The 18005-nt window shown below is 39.5% G+C and overlaps 1 protein-coding gene across 1 annotated transcript in view; it reads right to left on the bottom strand.

The window, feature by feature from the left end:
* The window catches only part of TAOK1 (TAO kinase 1), a 144705-nt gene that overhangs the window by 55898 nt on the left and 70802 nt on the right, over positions 1–18005 (bottom strand). The window contains 1 exon segment of the mRNA XM_044004206.1: positions 9576–9802. Within this exon segment, the coding sequence (XP_043860141.1) occupies positions 9576–9707 (132 nt within the window). The 5' untranslated portion in view covers positions 9708–9802.

Raw genomic sequence — 18005 nt, 5'->3', positions numbered from 1 at the left:
TAAAGATACATCCCCAGGATTATTATTCTGTTTATCTGCCATGACTAAGACCTTGAGATCTGAAGCGCTTCCAAACAGAATAAGACAAATAGAGTAAACTTGAAGGAGATCCAAGTGAGTTTTCTTGAAATGACTAGAATTCAAACCATAAATGTCAGACTCTTCCAATATCCTTATGACATACAAAAGGAAGCTTAGGCTCAGAGAGTAAAGTGACCAACCCAAGGTCACACAAATAGTTAATAACAGGCTGGCCTTAGCAGAGGGCTCCTTCCAAAACACAACATCACTTTTTCTAGAAAAGAAGACTAGGAAGGATGCTGCATTGGGAGAGCTTGTTCAAAGTAGAATTAAACTGTGAGTACTAACGACAGAAAAAAACAGGAGGTAAGCATACAGATCCTTTAATCATTTTGAGAATCCAGTTCCTTTTTAAAGCCAAGACTGGATTAATATCTAAAAGGAGTTTGCAATGGGACATGTGTAAGACACATTCCCGAGAGGACAAGAAAGGAGGCTGAACCTGGCCATCAGCTGATGCTGCTGGCCTCAGACAGCAGGGAAGGCCTTTGGGCTGGAAGTCACCACAATAGTCAGGGGAACCTCTAGGCTAGGAGATGGGAGATGTGGAGGCATCTGTCATTAGTATATATAATAAATATGCAGGTCAAGTACTCAAGGCTTGATGACTATCTACAGGTCATGTGGCCGAAGACAGAGAACCTTGGGGAAACTGCATTATGAATAAAATAAGAATAATTTGTAATGAAGGTATTATCTGAATTTCAATGGTTCTGAAGGCTATTTAGGTCTATATCTCTAAAGGTTTGGCAAGAACAATATTATAAGGAGATAATTAGTTTGTTTTCTTAATAAAAAATGCAAAGTATGTCTAACTTATTAGTCACTTGGTGATACAGTTCCAATTAAATGGACACTCTTTCTCTAGAAGAGTTTATCCATTACGTGCATCATCCCATCTCCCTTCAAGTTAAATAACTAGTGGACCAGATTATTCCTTTGTTAAAGATGGAAAATCAGCAGCACAAAATGATCAGGTGACTTACCCACAGTCACACAATACTTGTGACATTTGTCAATAGGTCACTCAATTCCTGGTTTAATGCTCTGTCTGCCCAATTATCTCTACTATCTACTACCAGCTACTATCACCAGAGACTCAATGTCATACTTCTCAATCTGATGATCTAGAGAGGCAGTCTCCTCTGCTACACAAGACTCGGGTTCAGTTTCAGAGACATATTCTGATACTGTTTACTCTGATACCCGATTACTCTGCCTTGTTGAAAACATTTTTATTTTTTAAAGCAGCATTCATATCCCTAAGGATTGCACTTCATTCAAAGGTGATCCCCACTCCTAATTAATTTTTTTTTAAATGGGTTGGAAAAGAGCCATTCCATTAGGGAATGGCCCATTCTCACAAGAATGTAAATAAAGACCTTTAACAATTCTCAAAAAAAAAAAAAAAAAAGGTGGGAGAAAAAGCACAATTCTCTGCAGTTAGATATGTGGTAAGACACAATGATCAAAAAATATAGGTGAGGCAAGAGCAAAGACTAAAAAAAAGAAATGTTTTAAAAGAGTGAATTCACCAACAATGACTAACCTCAGTCTAACTTAGTGATATATCATTTAAACTAACAATATGAATTGAAAAAGAGGAGAAAGTGTTTAATTTTCAATGGCAGAATTAAAAAAAACTTTTACATTTTTATTAAACTCTATTAAATAGTGAGGTAGAAAGTTAACCTGAACTTTGTACACTACCCCTGCTGTGTTCTAAGTTAATTTTACATACAATCATACGCCAGCAAGCTATCAATAATTTAGCAGGCTATAATTCTCTCTCATAGTTGAACAAAAACTTTCAAAGCTTTTCATTCTACTGAATATCCAAGGTACAAGATCCTAAGTACTTTTCAAGAGAAACTAGTTCAATACCCTCATTTTATGGATGAAGAAAAATGGGTACCAAGAGGTAAAATGAATTGCTGAAAGTCAAACCTATGACTGCTGCCATTTTCTGAATATCACAATGTTCTGGCAAAACAAATATTTCTGAAGCAGGCCACAAAGATTTCTAATCTCCTTAAGATTAAACTACTTCTAATTTACTTGGACTATATATCTCACTTTTACACTTGTGTCTGAACTGTTACAGTTCATTTGTTTAATAACCATGAATAATGCAGAACATGCTTTCTACACTTTTAGACATTCTATCTTCCTGCACTTAGAATTAAAGAGAAAACTAACCATGATTCAAGTTGTTGTAAGAACTCTACCATCAAGGTTATCTAGAGTTCTGATTTATTCAACCATTAACGGAGCAATTCCAGAAGTATTCAAGCCTTTTCTCCTTGAAGCGACTAAAACACAAATCAGTACTTAACGGTAGAGTTCATCTCAGAACGTTCCACCGTCTCCACCACAGGAGAGGTGAAGTGACCTGCCTAAAGCTAGTGGCAAAGCTGGCAACCAAATGCAGATCTTCTGACTTACATTCTCTAAATAGCTACATCTTACACAGAAATAGCCATTTTCCTAATAATTGTTTCCAAAAACATTCCCATTTTTAAAAAAATACAGAAGTGCAAACATCCAGTAAAGTCCCCCTTTGTTGTCCCATTGGGGAATGGCTGTGTTCTCAAACATTGTGCCAATGGAGCACAAGCTCTGCACAATTCTACCCCACTGGAAAGACGTGGAGTATGGGTGTGGTGGGAGGCTCTTGTCAAACCACCAGTCTAGCTTGATCATGAGAGATTCATCACCCGACTGGCTGTGGAGTAATGGATTTTTTTAGTCACAGTACATAGGCTAGGCTTTGAAGGACGTGTGAATTCCAGTTTGTTTGTTTCCTCATTTATAATCACAACTAGTTAGTTTTGAATAAAGGAAAAAGCACAGTCATAAGCATTTACTTCTGCATACCAAAGTACTACTAAGTGCTAGAGATACAAGTAGGAGGCTTCAGTTGCCAATCATGAAGCCACAGATCCAAAGAAATGGTGATACAAAAAAGAATATCCATCTAAGGTTTCAGAACAGTAAAATTCCAATCTGGGAGCCTGAATTTATCTTATTAGGACTGTTATAAAAGCTATTTAGGAATTTCAGCTAGATATTAACTGAATATGTTTTCAAAGTAATCTTTTCAAACAATAAACAAACAGTTATTGAACACCCACTCTGAGCCTGGCACTTAGTCAAGTTGCCCTACCATACCTTTAAGGGCATGGTAATGAATTCAATTCAAACACTTATTGGCCTTGAACTAAAGGCTTGGGTGTCTGAACTTAACTCCATAGGCAAAAATGTCATTCAATAAATATATTATCCATAGGAAGTTACAGAAGAGTCTGAATCACATAGTACCATAATTAGATCTGTGCATGAAGGTAAATCTAGCAGCTGCGTGAAGAACAGAAGGAGAATATAGCCAAAACTAGGATAAGGCCATCAGGGCTTTGTGCCAGGGTGCTAACATAGAAAGGATGAACTCCCCCCCTGCCCCTACCTCCATGGTCTATATGCCTCCAAATTCCCTTAGGGACAACAGCTGGAACTCTACTGTAAGCCTTCATCACTTTGTGAGAATCAGACATTGTGAGAACCAGGGCAGTGCCGCCCTGAGGAAAAAGAATGTGACTAGCATCCAGAAGTTACATCTATTCATAGAACTGCCTGTAAGTCATGTCAATCAATGCTACCAGCCAGTTAGCTTGGAGCTGTGCGTGGGGGGACCTCACCTGGGCGGGCCTGCAGGGAGCTTCTGCTCAGGGAGTATGGGGGATATTTCTTTGCTTTCCATTGGAGGGTGAAGGAGGAGCCGCTGAAGGTGCAGGGAGTAGGGTCTTTCCTTCTGAACTCCACATGTTCGCTTAACTAACCCCTATTGTACTTTAATAAATGCTTAATGCCCCCAAAGACTGGTGCTATGAGTTTCTAATTTAAGGCGACCACACATTTAGATTTTATACATCAGAACTTCTTGCCTGGACTACTGCAACAGCCTTCTATATTGCCTCCCTACCTCAAGTCAAGATCCACCTCTATTCATGGTAAGCCTCTATTCTGACTATGTCACTGCCCTGCTCAAGAATCCTTAATACTTCCCTATTATCTCCAGGATCAACCACAAGGCTTCTCTGTTTGGCATTCAAAGCCTTTAATAAACTGGCCTTTGTAGACTATTATATATAATTTCCTCTATGGTTCACACACTATACAGTCCAGCCAAAGTGGCCTGGCTTTCTTGCTGTTCTTCATGCATACTACTCTCTCTTCTCTGTGCCAATAAACAGAATGGCTATTCTCCACATCCACCCAGACTCCATCTCTTAGATTCTCTCCAATTTCAGCCTAAGTGAGCCTTCTACATCAGGCCTCTCCTCATCTCACTCATTACCAATGTTCTCACCTGACCCCAAATCACTTTGAATTCACTGTGTAAACACTGGTCTATGCCTATGTTGTCTCTCTCAAGAGAGCGTTAGTTCCTTTGAAGGCAAAGACTGTTTCATTTTTATTTTTGTTTCTGTATCACCAGTGTATACCACTAGGCCAAGCACAAAGTGGGAGCTTAACAAATACCTGTTGAGTGACTTATTCAAGGTCATTTTGTTCACTGTCTTGGCAAGCCTGTGTCCACAAAGATGAACTGCAATACCAAGAGGAAGAAGTACTATGTTGGGACGGGGACACTACCAAAGATGTTTCAGGCTATATACTGACCGTCTTCACCATCCATAGTGAGAAAGAAAGGTAAGCACAAAAAGATGGTTTCAGAGGGATCCCTGTAAAGACTTGCCATTCATACTAGGGGTAAGTTTTTAAGTCAAGCCTTCACAAATGAGAAAATGCCTATATTGACAGGGTCATCCTTCTCTACTGTCTCAAATCAACATAGGTTATGACATAAAACTACAAATGTACCCCTCTGCAACACATGAAAATTATAATTTGTAAAATTTAATTTATCAAAAGAATTAACCATACATGATTATTTTCAAGAGCAAACTCCCACAATGCTATAAGGGATAATATAAAAAAATTGGTCTTACATATGTTGTAAAACAAAATGTAAGCATCACTGGGCCCATTTTCTAATTGGACCTGATTCTAAAAAAGCTTAGGAGGTTACTCATGCTATATAGTTTAACCTGTTGGGATCTAGGTTCACTATTCCAGAGGAAAGTATGAGTGGGTAGGTGGAATTTCTTTATCTTTAAAAAAAAAAAAAAAGAGGATTTTCATAGCAACATTCTGTATCTTTAGAAAGAAAAATCTGGTGGGAAGGGAAGTCAACAGAATAGACTGATACTGTCAGGAATGTTTACTTCAATAAAACACAGTAGGTATATGTAAACAAAAGCTGGAGTAAGTAATACTTCCTTTATTGAGGTTACCAACACAAAATAAACTAAAGGTAATTTTAATAATCATCTTCTTTGCCCACTGGTCTGCTATAGTTGGTTTTCATGAAATATTTATTGGTTGAGTTGGTATAGAACTTTTTAAACACTTGGAATCAAAGTTTCAATTGAATTTAATTAGTTTTATTATCTCATTGGCTTTAGCCTCTACCGATTATGAATGCTAAAGTTAGCTACTGTAAAGTAATCCCTTTCAGCTGAGTGTTTGGTAATTTCTATTTCTGCTTCTTTTTTTTTCCCCTCACAGAATAACAACTTTTCAGAATTTATAAGGAAATTAACTTGAGGACAATATAAAATTATTTCCTTGGAGATTTAGGATCCTAGGAGCAAGGTCTGGGTGGGAAATTTAATGGAAGCTGGTTGAATTAATTAAAGAGCCTCTTCTACAAGGTTAAAGATTATTAAATGACAGAAATGAAAACAAAACAAAACAATGTATAGCATGTAAGTGAACAGGAGAGATATAGTTACTGTTTTACTACAGTATTACCTTGAATTTTTTTGGTTGGTCATAAAACATTGGATGTTAATCTTCAAATTTTATTTTTTCCTCCAGAGATGTGACCATAGCTACACTGGGATGGTAGAAAAAGCTTTGAACTGGAAGCGGATAGGTGGCACAATGGATGGAGCACTGGGCCTGGAGTCAGGAGGACCTGAGTTCAAATCCAGCCTCAGATACTTACTAGTTGTGTGGCCCTGGGCAAGTCATTTAAGTTCTATTTGCCTCAGTTTCCTCAACTGTAAAATGGATAATAGCAACTATTAGCTCATAGGGTTGTTCTTGTGAATCAAATGAAGTAATGTTGGTAAAGTGATTAGGACACTATTTAGCATTATAGTAGGCACTTAATAAATGATTGTTGTCTTCCCTTAATAGCCATAAAGGTCCTAGTTTGGAGCCTACTATTTACAAACCAAATGACTTTGGGTAGGTCATTTAACCGTTATTAGCCTGTAAAATGAGGGAACTGAATATGAAGATTTCTTGCATCCCTATTAGCTTAGAAGCCTCCTTATGGCTCTCCTCTGGTAAGGAGGGGAAAAACACTTTAAAAAAAAAAAAAGAAAGAAAAAAGGTTAAGAAAAACCAAGAATAAATAAAACTTAGGCAAGTAGGGGGGTCATCAAAGCAAACAAAATTGAGACAATAAAGGCCACTATCGTGGAATTGGAAGTTAGAAAACACAAAACTTTCTTTTTCTGATGAATAGTCAACTCCCTAAAAAGAAAGGGTGCACACAGTGCCCCTCATTGGGCAAACTAAGATTCCAGGAAGAGCTTGCTTAGGTCATCAGCTCTTCCATGACACCCAGGAGGGCAACAAAGAGCAGTCACCTCTTTCTAGCATTCCCAAGCTAAAGGAGGCAGAAATCCAGAGCATTAAAACACCACCACTCAATTTTCATTATCTTCACTGTTCACATTTTATCAGCAAAGTTGTTTGCAGAAAATGATACCAACTCAGTCGTTTCTTTCTGGTTGAAGATGACCTCTGGCCTGTCCTTAGTCAGAGCTCAGGGCTGGTTAAATGGGCAAGACACCTTCACCAACCAGCTGATCTGTGCTGAAACCATGTTATATTAAAATGCTTCTGAAAGTCATTCTACAGATTTTTCCTGAATAGGCAAAGATTGATGTGATTACATTTTTCATCTTAAACAACAACAAAAAAAAAAGCCTCAAAGCAGAATGCAGAAAATAAGCAGTGTAGAGGAAAGAGATCTAAGCCCTGGCTAAAAGAGAGGGAAATGAAAAGAAGTGGGGAGAAGGAACAGAATTTATTAAGTACCTACTATGTGCCAGGCTCTGTGTTAATCGATTTACAATCATCATCTCATCTGATATTCACAACCATCCTGGGAGGTAGGAGCTGTTAACTTTCCTTCTTGTTGTTGTTATTATTATTATTATTATTATTGTGTTGGGTTTTTTTGTCGAGGCAATTGGGGTTAAGTGACTTGCCCAGGGTCACACAGCTAATAAGTGTTAAGTGTCTGAGGCCGGATTTGAACTCAGGTCCTACTGAATCCAGGGCGGGGTGCTCTATCCAATGCGCCACCTAGCTGCCCCACTTTCCTTATTATTTTACAGTTGAGTAAACTACAGCCCAAGGAGGAGACATGCCTTGGTCAGTGTCTGGTTACAGTCTAGACCCTGGCTGTGGGACTTTGCCTATGTATGTCATTTTGCCTCTGCCTGCCTCAGTTTCCTTCTATGTAAAATGAGAGAATCTATGTGTTCCCTTTGAATGGTATTTTGGTTAATGTTACAAATCTGATGCCAAAGAAGGTAAGAACAACCTTTGCTTTACCTGACTCACCAGCACAAACCCTCCATTCTGCACAGTTGTCATATGTTCAAGTTTCCACATTATGAAGACAAATTATTTCATTTTAATTCTGAGCTAAACAGAGGGCTTTGAAAATAATCGTTCTTAAGGGTGGCACTTGATTTCATGCCGTCACAAAATAATTGTGGGGGGTGGGCAGGGCAATGGGGGTTAAGTGACTTGCCCAGGGTCACACAGCTAGTAAATGTCAAATGTCTAAGGCAGGATTTGAACTCAGGTCTTCCTGAATCCAGGGCCAGTGCTTTATCCACTGCACCACCTGGCTGCCCCCCACAAAACAATTCTAAGAAATGGCATTACTAAGCTAGTCTAAGGACCTTTCATTTGGCCAGCTCAAGAACCCATCTTCCCCTGATCCCACCTACAATCTCTCCTGACTGAGACTTTAGAGAGATCTTCATGCCAAAGGACTCCTCCCACTGCAGTCAGCCTAGTAATAAATCTTTTGAAACCTTATGCCTTCCCACATTGATAAAACCTAAGTTTATGTTCTGCTGGTAGAGCCTCTGAGAGCCTAGGGTGACTTCTCTAGATCCAAATATGGCATCAGAGCAAGACTCAGTGGAGGAGATATTATTACTAGGAAAATAAAAATCGTATGTTCGATACATAATATCTAGCCTATACCCCCCAAAATAATGCTCTCTCCAGTCGGCTTTCAACATTTCATGACATTGCTACCTACCTACAGGCATGCCTCATTTTACTCTGCTTTGAAGATACTGTTTTGGGTTTTGTTTTGTTTTGATTTTACAAACTGAAGATCTGCGGCAACCCTGAGTCAAATATGTCTATCAGCACTATTTTTTCCAAGAGCACAAGCTCACGTTGTGTTGCTGTGTCACATTTTGGCAATTCTCACAATATTTCAAACTTTTTCATTATTATTATATCTCTTAGGGTTATCAGTGATATGTGATCTTTTATGTTATTATTGTAATTCTTTTGGGGGTATGATGAACCGTGCACATATAAGATGGCAAAAAAAATCAATAAATGTCACGTGTATTCTGACTACTCCAACTAACTGCTGTTCTCCTCTGTCTCTCCCTCTCCTCTGGCCTCTCTATTCCCCAAGCACAACAATATTGAAGAATATTACATAAATTTCACCAATGAAGCAGTGGCAGGGTTTGAAAGGATTAACTCCAATTTTTAAAGTTCTACTGTGGGCAAAATGCTATCAAACAGCACTGCATGCCACAGAGAAATCTTTTGTGAAAGGAAGAGTCAATCAATGCAGCAAACTTCACTGTTGTCTTATTTTAAGAAACTGCCACTGTTGACCCAACATTCAGCAACCACTACTGATTAGTCTAAGCAGCCATCCCCATCGAGACAAGACCCTCCACCAACAAAAAGATTACAACTTGCTGAAGGCTCAGATGATGGCTAGCTTTTTTTTAACATTAAATTTTGTTTCCCATTAAGGTATATATATTGTTTGTTAGGCATAATACTATATAGCACATTTAATAGACTACAGTATTGTGTAAATATAACAAAAAATGTGTGTGACTTGCTTTATTTATTGTTATTCACTTTGTTGTGGTGTTCTGCAATATCTCTGAGGGATGCCCATATACATAAAATATCTAAAAAACAAAAGTAAAATGTGCCCCAGTCATATGATGCATCTGCATTCTCCTTCCCCAACCAGGTAACAAGCTTCCAGGGCAGGGGCACTGTTGTGAATTCCCTTTATACTCCCCACTCTATTTCGTGCTACATAAAGCAGCCCCTCAGTAAATACTCACAAAATATACTGCTCCAAAGCTCCCATGTCCTATCTCTCTTAGATCTGTGAAGAGCTTCTCGGGATCTTCTTTGAAGAAGAGCTCTGCGATTTCTGGGTCCTTCAGGCTGCCCGCTCGGCTAGTTGATGGCATCCTGCTGGGCAGTCAGCTATCTGACTATCTGGGCTTACACTGCTGTCCCAATCCTTGGTTCATCTGTATGAATGAAGCCACTTCTGCATGGACTACTGTAAGAGAGGAAAGAAATTACATGGTAAGGAATAATAATCAACAACCACCTAAGACTTTCCAACATATGGGGTGGGTACGTGGCTGTGTCCAACCCCCCTCCCAGAAGCCTTCTTGGATTCCCTGCACTTCTAGGTATTCCTTTCCTCTTTTTAGTATACTATATTTGTATAGCTGGTATATTCCTCCTGCAACCCCCCTCCCCAGCCTGTGTAAACTCCCTAAGAGCAGGGGTTTGGGGTGGGGGCTTTTTTGGTTTGCCTAGTATAGAATTCTGCATAAGCAGAGAGAAGGCATCTCATCAATATTTGTTGACTTGGTTTGATGATATACTAGTATTTCTTTAGCACAAATTACTTAATAACAAAAGAATTAGTAGCCATAAAAACACCTAGACTATTTTTAAATGCAACAGGTGTATACATCAACTAACCTAAAACAATGAAACCTCTCTAAATTGACTATCGAGAATTTGTCCTTTTTATGATTCAAAAGGCCTTTAAAAATAACAAGAACCTGGTTATTTTCTCTTGGGGGGGTGGGGGGGAGAGGGAGGGACAGATGACGATGACAACGAAGAAGCAAAGACTGAAAAAACTGAGCAAACCGACCCGAGTTCAATGTTTACTATCATGATCTCCACTCTAGTCTTGCATTTGAGACATACAAGAATATTTCTGAGGACCTCAGTGGGCAGAGCAAAGATGTTACACATCCTTTTTTTAAACTGTACAATACTTCTTCCTGTCTGCACACAGTGGCCAACTTTGGGGAGGGCATCAGCAGCAGTGTCCAAAAGGACAGGGAACTGAGTGCAGCCACTAAGTATTCCTGCCACTCCTAGCAGTTCACACAATCAGCTCCATGACCCTTCTGCTTCCGACTCCCAAAGCAAAGTGCAGTGAAATGAGCCCTGGCAAGGCTGCACTCAGCCAGTGTGAGCCTGACAAAGACACCAGGAGCTCCTTCAGTTTAAACAGCTGCCACCACCCAGGAGCTTTCAGGACAAGGTTAACGATAAACTCCATAATCGTCTTTCCTTTCACAAGAAGGGGAGGGGCAGAGCACAACTGAAGAAAATATAGCCCTGTCACAGCCTGCAACCCTCAAGCCAGAGGCTTGGCTAAAGAATGGAAGCATTTATTTTAATCTGATCTGAAAGGCATTTTTCTTATGGCACATGCAAACTTCTATAGAGCTAATAGAAGCTAGTAAGATATATACTATTTCAAATACTTAATATGGAGTGGGCCAAAAGCCATTAGTGAAGCACAGTATCACTTTATTCTAAAAGGGAATGGGAAAGGATCTACCTGAAATTATTAAAGAAACGTCATGGAGGGCAGCTAGGTGGTACAGTGGATAAAGCACCGGCCCTGGATTCAGGAGGACCTTGAGTTCAAATCTGGCCTCAGACACTTGACCCTAGGCAAGTCATTTAACCCTCATTGCCCCACCAAACAAACAAACAAAACCCAAAAAACAAAAAAGAAACATCATGAATAAAAATGAAAATTTTAAGCCTATAATGAATTTAACTTGTGGCAGAAAATAGGAAGGGAAAACAATAAAGTAAATTCTTTAAAACTAGGCAAAAGCTGGGTAGTTTTGTCAATACCTGAGTAATTCATCTTTAAGAAAACTAGCTGAAATAAGTTGGGGGGCTGGGGAGGCGAAGGGGAGAGAACAATTGTTTTTTCACATCAGATCAAAATAATGAATAAACAGGTTTTTTAACTTTAAAAAAAAAGGCAACTGCTTCACATTTCCAACATGAAGTCCAACAACGGACAATACCATCAGTCAAAAGCAATTGAAAGGAGATGGGGGGAAGGGAACTGATAGTCAGAGTGCACTCAGTATGACTAGAGGAACGCTTCTTGGATCAGCGGTAATGATGTCATGTTGTTCATCTTTTAAGAAGCATCAAATTCTTACAAAAAGGACATTGTTGTTCAAAAGCAACTGCTTCAATCCCACAATGCCCTGTACCCTACATCTGTTAATCAGACAGAGTCCAGGCTTGGAATCAGCCATGATCACAAATCATAATATCCTTGAAAGAAAAAAAAATCACTCACCCCCAAAGATACAGTTGTCCCTTATTTTCTGACTAGAAAATGGACCAGAAAGCCACGTTTTTAACCAATACAGAAATGCTTATGAATCCAGCTTACCAACAAGTATTAATGTGGTTTACTGCTTTGTTTCACCAGATTTCAAATGACAAAGGAAAGCTAATTCCTACTACTAAAAAAAAGACCCACAAGAGCTATGTCATCATAATTTAAAATGTACAAAATTACTTTTCTCAAATACAATTTGTAGTTAGTGTGCAAATATAAACATACTTTCTGAACATATCAATTGTATTAAACAACTAAATACTGCATATTAATACAGTGAAGAGTTGTCCTGGACTCATCATTTTCACTCATCTAACATATCCCATCAATTGTCAAATCTTGTGATTTCTATTTCCACAAGATATCTGATCTCTTGCCTTCTCTTTACTCACACTGTGCCATTCTAGTTGAGGCTTTCACCACCTTTCACCTAGACTATTCCAAGAGCATCTTAACTGGTCCCCTTTCTAATCCACCCTCCACACAACTGCCAAAGTGACTTGCCCAGGGTCACACAGCTACTAAGTGTCAAGTGTCTGAGGCCACATTTGAACTCAGGTCCTCCTGAATCCAGGGCTGGTGCTTTATCTGCTGTGCCACCTAACTGCCCCCGAAGTATATTCTTTATAATAAAATTCTAATAACCAAATTGTGATCACATGTTTTGAAATTGGGTCGTTTCTGTAGAGTGGGACATAAAATTAAATTACAAATATTCTCCTATTTCCCCACTGAATTCAAGATATAAAAATGCAGCAAACGGGGAAAGGAACACATGGTAAGCTTATCCATGCCTATTACCCCACTACCAGATCTCAAACAGAAGCTTCCTATGTATCCTGCTGTGTCTGATATACACTAGATAGTTGGAACTGATAATAGAAGGCAGCAAATTCAGCTTGCGTTACCGTTTGAAAACTCAAGTATAACATCAATTTTATATGTGTAATTGTTCATGTGATCCATAAGATTTGTTCTCTTAACAAGAAAATTATGTATACTGGGTTGCTGCACATATTAAAGGGTTCAACAGTCTGAAAAAGAAAATGTATAGGTAAGCAGTTAGTCCCAATTTAAAAAAATATTATACATAATATTTTTAAAAATTAAGTTGGGGGCAGCTAGGTGGAGCAGTGGATAAAGCACCAGCCCTGTATTCAGGAGGACCTGAGTTCAAATCCAACCTATGACACTTGACAATTAACTAGCTGTGTGACCCTGGGCAAGTCACTAACCTTGTTGCCCCCCCCAAAACCCCAACAACAAATAATAAGTTTATGTTTCTGATTAAAACTTGTACCTTTTTCACAAATCAATCTTAGCATCTGAAGACCTGAAACATTATTCAAGAAAAAGAACAGCAAGCAACTACAGCAGAAAGAGCACTGAACTGGAATCAAGATCCAGATTCAAATTCCAGATCCAACATTTTAACAAATCTGTCAGAGTTGAGAGTGTATTTAGAAATCATTTAATTCAACTGAATCCAACATGACAAGCATAGAGACCTACCTCTCATGTGTACCAATCCTAGGCCCTAGGGATACAAAGACAAAAATGAAAAGCAATGCCTTGCCCTCAGAGGACTTAAATTCTACTACATGTCATGCTATGTAAACAAACAAATATGTGTATGTGATGATTTTTTGAGGAAGGCTGTGAACACTAACAAACATATGGGACTCTTCAAAGGCTTTCCATAGGAGGTATCATTTTTTAAGCCTGAGAAGCCCGAGGATAGATGCAGTGCCAAGTTCAAGAAAAGAAAAATGAGCAGAGTCTCACGTTTGGCTGGAATATGGAATATATGAATGAAAGTGATGTGCTGACTGAAGCCACATTATAAAGGGTTTTTTTTTTTTTTTTTTGGCAGGGCAATGGGGATTAAGTGACTTGCCCAGGGTCACACAGCTAGTAAGTGTCAAGTGTCTGAGGGCCGGATATGAACTCAGGTACTCCTGAATCCAGGGCCGGTGCTTTATCCACTGCCACCACCTAGCCGCCCCTATAAAGGGTTTTTAAATGCTAAGCTGAGTTATTTGTATCTTATCTTACAGCACTAAAGAGCCCCAAAGCTTCCAGACCAAGGGAATGAAATCAGATCTCTGTGTGGAGGATGGCCTACAAGGTGGGCTTCCACGAGAAGGCCAAAGTCTAGGAAAGAGTTGTTGAGGGAGTAGTGTAGGGTGGCTACTCTGAGAATGGAGATCGGGGCTACCCAATCACATACAACTGATTATAAATGGGGAACTGGAGGGTGGGGGTAGTAAGGGAATGGGGAGAGTCAAGACTCAGCTTTGCAAACATTGGTAACTGAAGGTAACTGAAAGTGGTGCTTTCGAAAGTAGGGAGTTTGGAGGAGGGGCGGGTCTAGGGGAGAAATGAGTTCCATGTTGTGGGACTGAAGATTCCTATGAAATACTCAGAGCTGTCCAAACAGTATAGATATTTAGAGTCAATAACAAAGAAAATAGGACTCATGGGCAGCAGATGAGAAACTGAGGTACCTAATTTTATAACACAGGCAACTCAGCCTTTCTGAGACTCAGTCTTTACTGCTTTAACAGGCTACATAACACTTGCATTACCTCCCCGGTAGGGCTGTGAAAGATTGTTTTGTAAACCACAAAATGACATATAAATAGGAGTTATTAAATAATTTAACCTCTTGCTGCTCCAGGCCATTCTCTAAGACTAAGTTACAGATTTGTTCTGGTAGAGGGAATTCCTTCCCCTGGAATCCACATATACCAATGAAAGCATCATAAATCTAGATGCACTGAAATTCGAGGAGATATTTGACTGAATTTTCCAGTTTTCACTTAAGATATATGGCATCGTTTTCAATACTTTAAATTAATGAATTCATGCCAGGTGTGTGGATTTGTGTAAAGTAATTACTTAATCAATATTAGTTAAAAAAAACAAAACCAAAACACCATGCATTGATCCAGGAATTCTGCTGACTTTTCTCATGACACTGTGTGTGTGCACCCATGTATAGAAACAGACTGTGCCTCTGACTGCATTAGTATAGAAAACATGCTAAATACATCTTAATGTTATTTATAATTAGTATGTAAGCAAACTAATTTTCTCCACAAGGTTGGCACTGAAACTACCATCAAGGGCCAATCTATTGTGTTTAAGGCATTCCCTTGATGTATCATTCCATGAACCTGCCAGCCTGGGAAATTAGGTTCGTCTGGCATGGATAGGGATTTGAACCTGTGATTTCAGTGGTATTAGGAACTCTCAGATGAAGTCGTTCCTTCTAACAAATGCAGGATGACATCCTCCTGCAAGTGACAGTCTCAGAGAGTTGCCTGGGGCATTGAGAAGCTGAGAAACTTGTTCAGAACCACAAGTCAGCACATGCCAAAGGCAGGACTTAAACCCAGGTCTCCTTGGTTCTGAGGCTGGCTTTCTAGTCATGACGCCAGGATATCTGTAGGGGTACATGCCTACACACCTATCTAGTAATAGTTAAAAGCTTGAAGAAAATTAAGAGAAAGAATCCTCCCTCCTCAGCAAGGGCCTTTCCTAAGTTCCAGCCCCAAAACACTAAGAAACGAATGAGAAACTTATCTGGTGTCATAAGAAACACATCTGGAAGCAGAACTCCTGGAGCCAAAGTCATAGATTTTGAAGGGATCTCCTTTCATTTGTGCCACAATCTCAAACTTAACCTCAGGTTAGCTAAACCACCAATGATTTTTTTTAACCTCTATAGAAGAGATCATCAAATCTAGATAGAATATTTGATACTGTTGTCAGCTTCGCTCTTTGAGCTCTTCTGAGATGGGGGGGTCATTTAGTCATCATTATGTTCTGAAGCAGGACCTGTTGTGGCATCTCCCTTTATGAAAGCCACTATCTTTGACCTGTATGCTAATTCATACACTTGGCATTATCAGGTGTCTGTCTAGTTGAGTCTTCTTCCTCTACTGTCTTTAGCAACTTCGACTACTGCTTTGGTAGGCTAGCCAATTTCTCCAAAAGGAGCACATTTACATTTAAGCCTTCCTAGCATTCGGACTTTTTACCTGCTTTTATTTTTTAAATTTATCTGAAAAAAAACAAAACCTTATCTGAATAAAGTAACTTAATTTTCTGAATTAGACTGAGTGGTGTTTTTTTCAGGAAAAACTTTCCCTAGATCAAACATTTTTAGTGAAGCAAATCCCTTCTTTAGCTCAAAAGGCATGATTTATAATCGGTTGTTTTCTTTCCAAATAGCACAACATATGTAAAAACATGTATGTATTGAGAAAGACACACAACCAGCAAGGAATCACAGAAGCAAATATATAAAATGCAAATGCATTTAAAGAGCATTTGTAAAATGCATTTATTGAAATGCAAATACATCTTTGAAAGTGATACTGTTTTTGAAATTAGCTTTGTAGAATTCCAGGGCAGGAAGAGAAATTTACATAGATACTATCGGGGCCACACCCCATTTTAGGAGGAGAAACCGGCTCAGAGGGGCACCTGATAAAACCCAGCTAAGGAGAGGCATGCACAAAGCAGGGATCAGAAAAGCTCTTCCTTGGCCAAAGCTTTTCCTAGTATGTAAATCACACGACTTCCCTTATAAAGGAGATAAATATATTGTCCACCCAATATATGATAAAGGCACGGAACCAACTGAAACAAATCCTCTATGTATTGACCAAAAATGCATGCTAGAGTTGAAATAAGAATTAAACACTGAATAACAGGCTTGCTTGTTTTGAATGTGGGGAGACAGTTTTCTTGGTAGAATTCCCCATAACAAGCAAAGACAATTACAAATAATCCTTTTTAAGTTTAGCCTAGGACAAGAGCTGAAACAACACATTTCTTCCTCTTCTTTACAAAGGTGGGATGCTACGGGCATGACAGAGAGCATGTCAGACACTGCAGACATGCTGGTTTGTTTTGCTGAACTTCTGAACTGCTCTTTTTCTTTTTTCCTTCTTTGTTATAAGGATAGAGTGGGGGAGGAGAACATATTCAGAAATTAAACAGATGCAAAAGAGATGCACCAATAAAGACTGGGTGAAGCATCTCAGTGTCTTAGTCAGAAGGGTGGAGTCTCAAATCAAATGCTTCTGTTCATTTTAATTTGCTGTCTCCTCCTCCTCCCTGCTAAGCTCCTCCTCCAAAAAGGAAAAGAAAGCCGTCACCAAGGGTGGCTCCAAACAGGAAAAGGCACAGGAGAGGCGAGGGACTGGGAAGAGCTGTGACATTTCCTTGTCTCGGAGTCTAACTAGGGGTGTTGCTCTTCCCAAAGTGCGGAAGATCCGACACAGGCGACACACTCTAATGAAGCTATTGACAAAGATACTGTACACAAACAACTAGGCTTGAACTCAAGGGTGCCAAAGGATGCCCATCTCCTTCCTGCTCTTCTTCACTACTCGATTTTCCACTGAAGACTTTTCACTACCTTTCTATCCTTAACATCTCCATCTCCCACAAACAAGATGAAAGCTCATGACCTCTCCCCTGGTTTATCACAGCTTCCTAAGAGTTTCCCCCACTCCCACCCACTTCTAGTCTCTCGAAGCCATTGTTCACAGGGCTGTCAAACAGATATTCCCAAAAGCCTCAGTCAGACCGCTGGCCAAGCTCAAGAACCTTCAGTGCAGCTAGACTCCAGCCCTTCACAATCTGACATCAGGCTACCTTCCCACAATTACTTCAAGGTACTCTCCTCATTTGGTCTTGATTCAAGTCAGGACCAACCTCTGCATCCATCTCCGGCTTCCTCCAACACAAAGACAACATTTTCTCTCTCACTGCCATGACGTTTCCAACAATGCTCTCCTTCCTCACACATACCTCATGAAATCCTGGCTCCCTTCAAGGTTCAACTCTGGAAGCACATCCTACAAGACCCTTCCTGAATCTCCTCCCGCCATCCCCCCAGAGTACCTGTTTTTGCTTTATATACGGCAACTCTCTAAGACACAAAGCTACAGACTGGTAGGGGGAGTTTCCTCACCAAGAGTTCCCCTGAATCAGTGATACAGACGGGGATACACTTTGTATTTGCAGACAAAGTCTTGGTTTGAGAAAAAAGTGCTAC

Source organism: Dromiciops gliroides, chromosome 4 (assembly GCF_019393635.1).
Source record: "Dromiciops gliroides isolate mDroGli1 chromosome 4, mDroGli1.pri, whole genome shotgun sequence".
In the NCBI taxonomy this organism is placed as follows: domain Eukaryota; kingdom Metazoa; phylum Chordata; class Mammalia; order Microbiotheria; family Microbiotheriidae; genus Dromiciops; species Dromiciops gliroides.
Note: the sequence above shows the minus strand (reverse complement) of the source record. Positions and strands in the feature narration are given on the sequence as shown.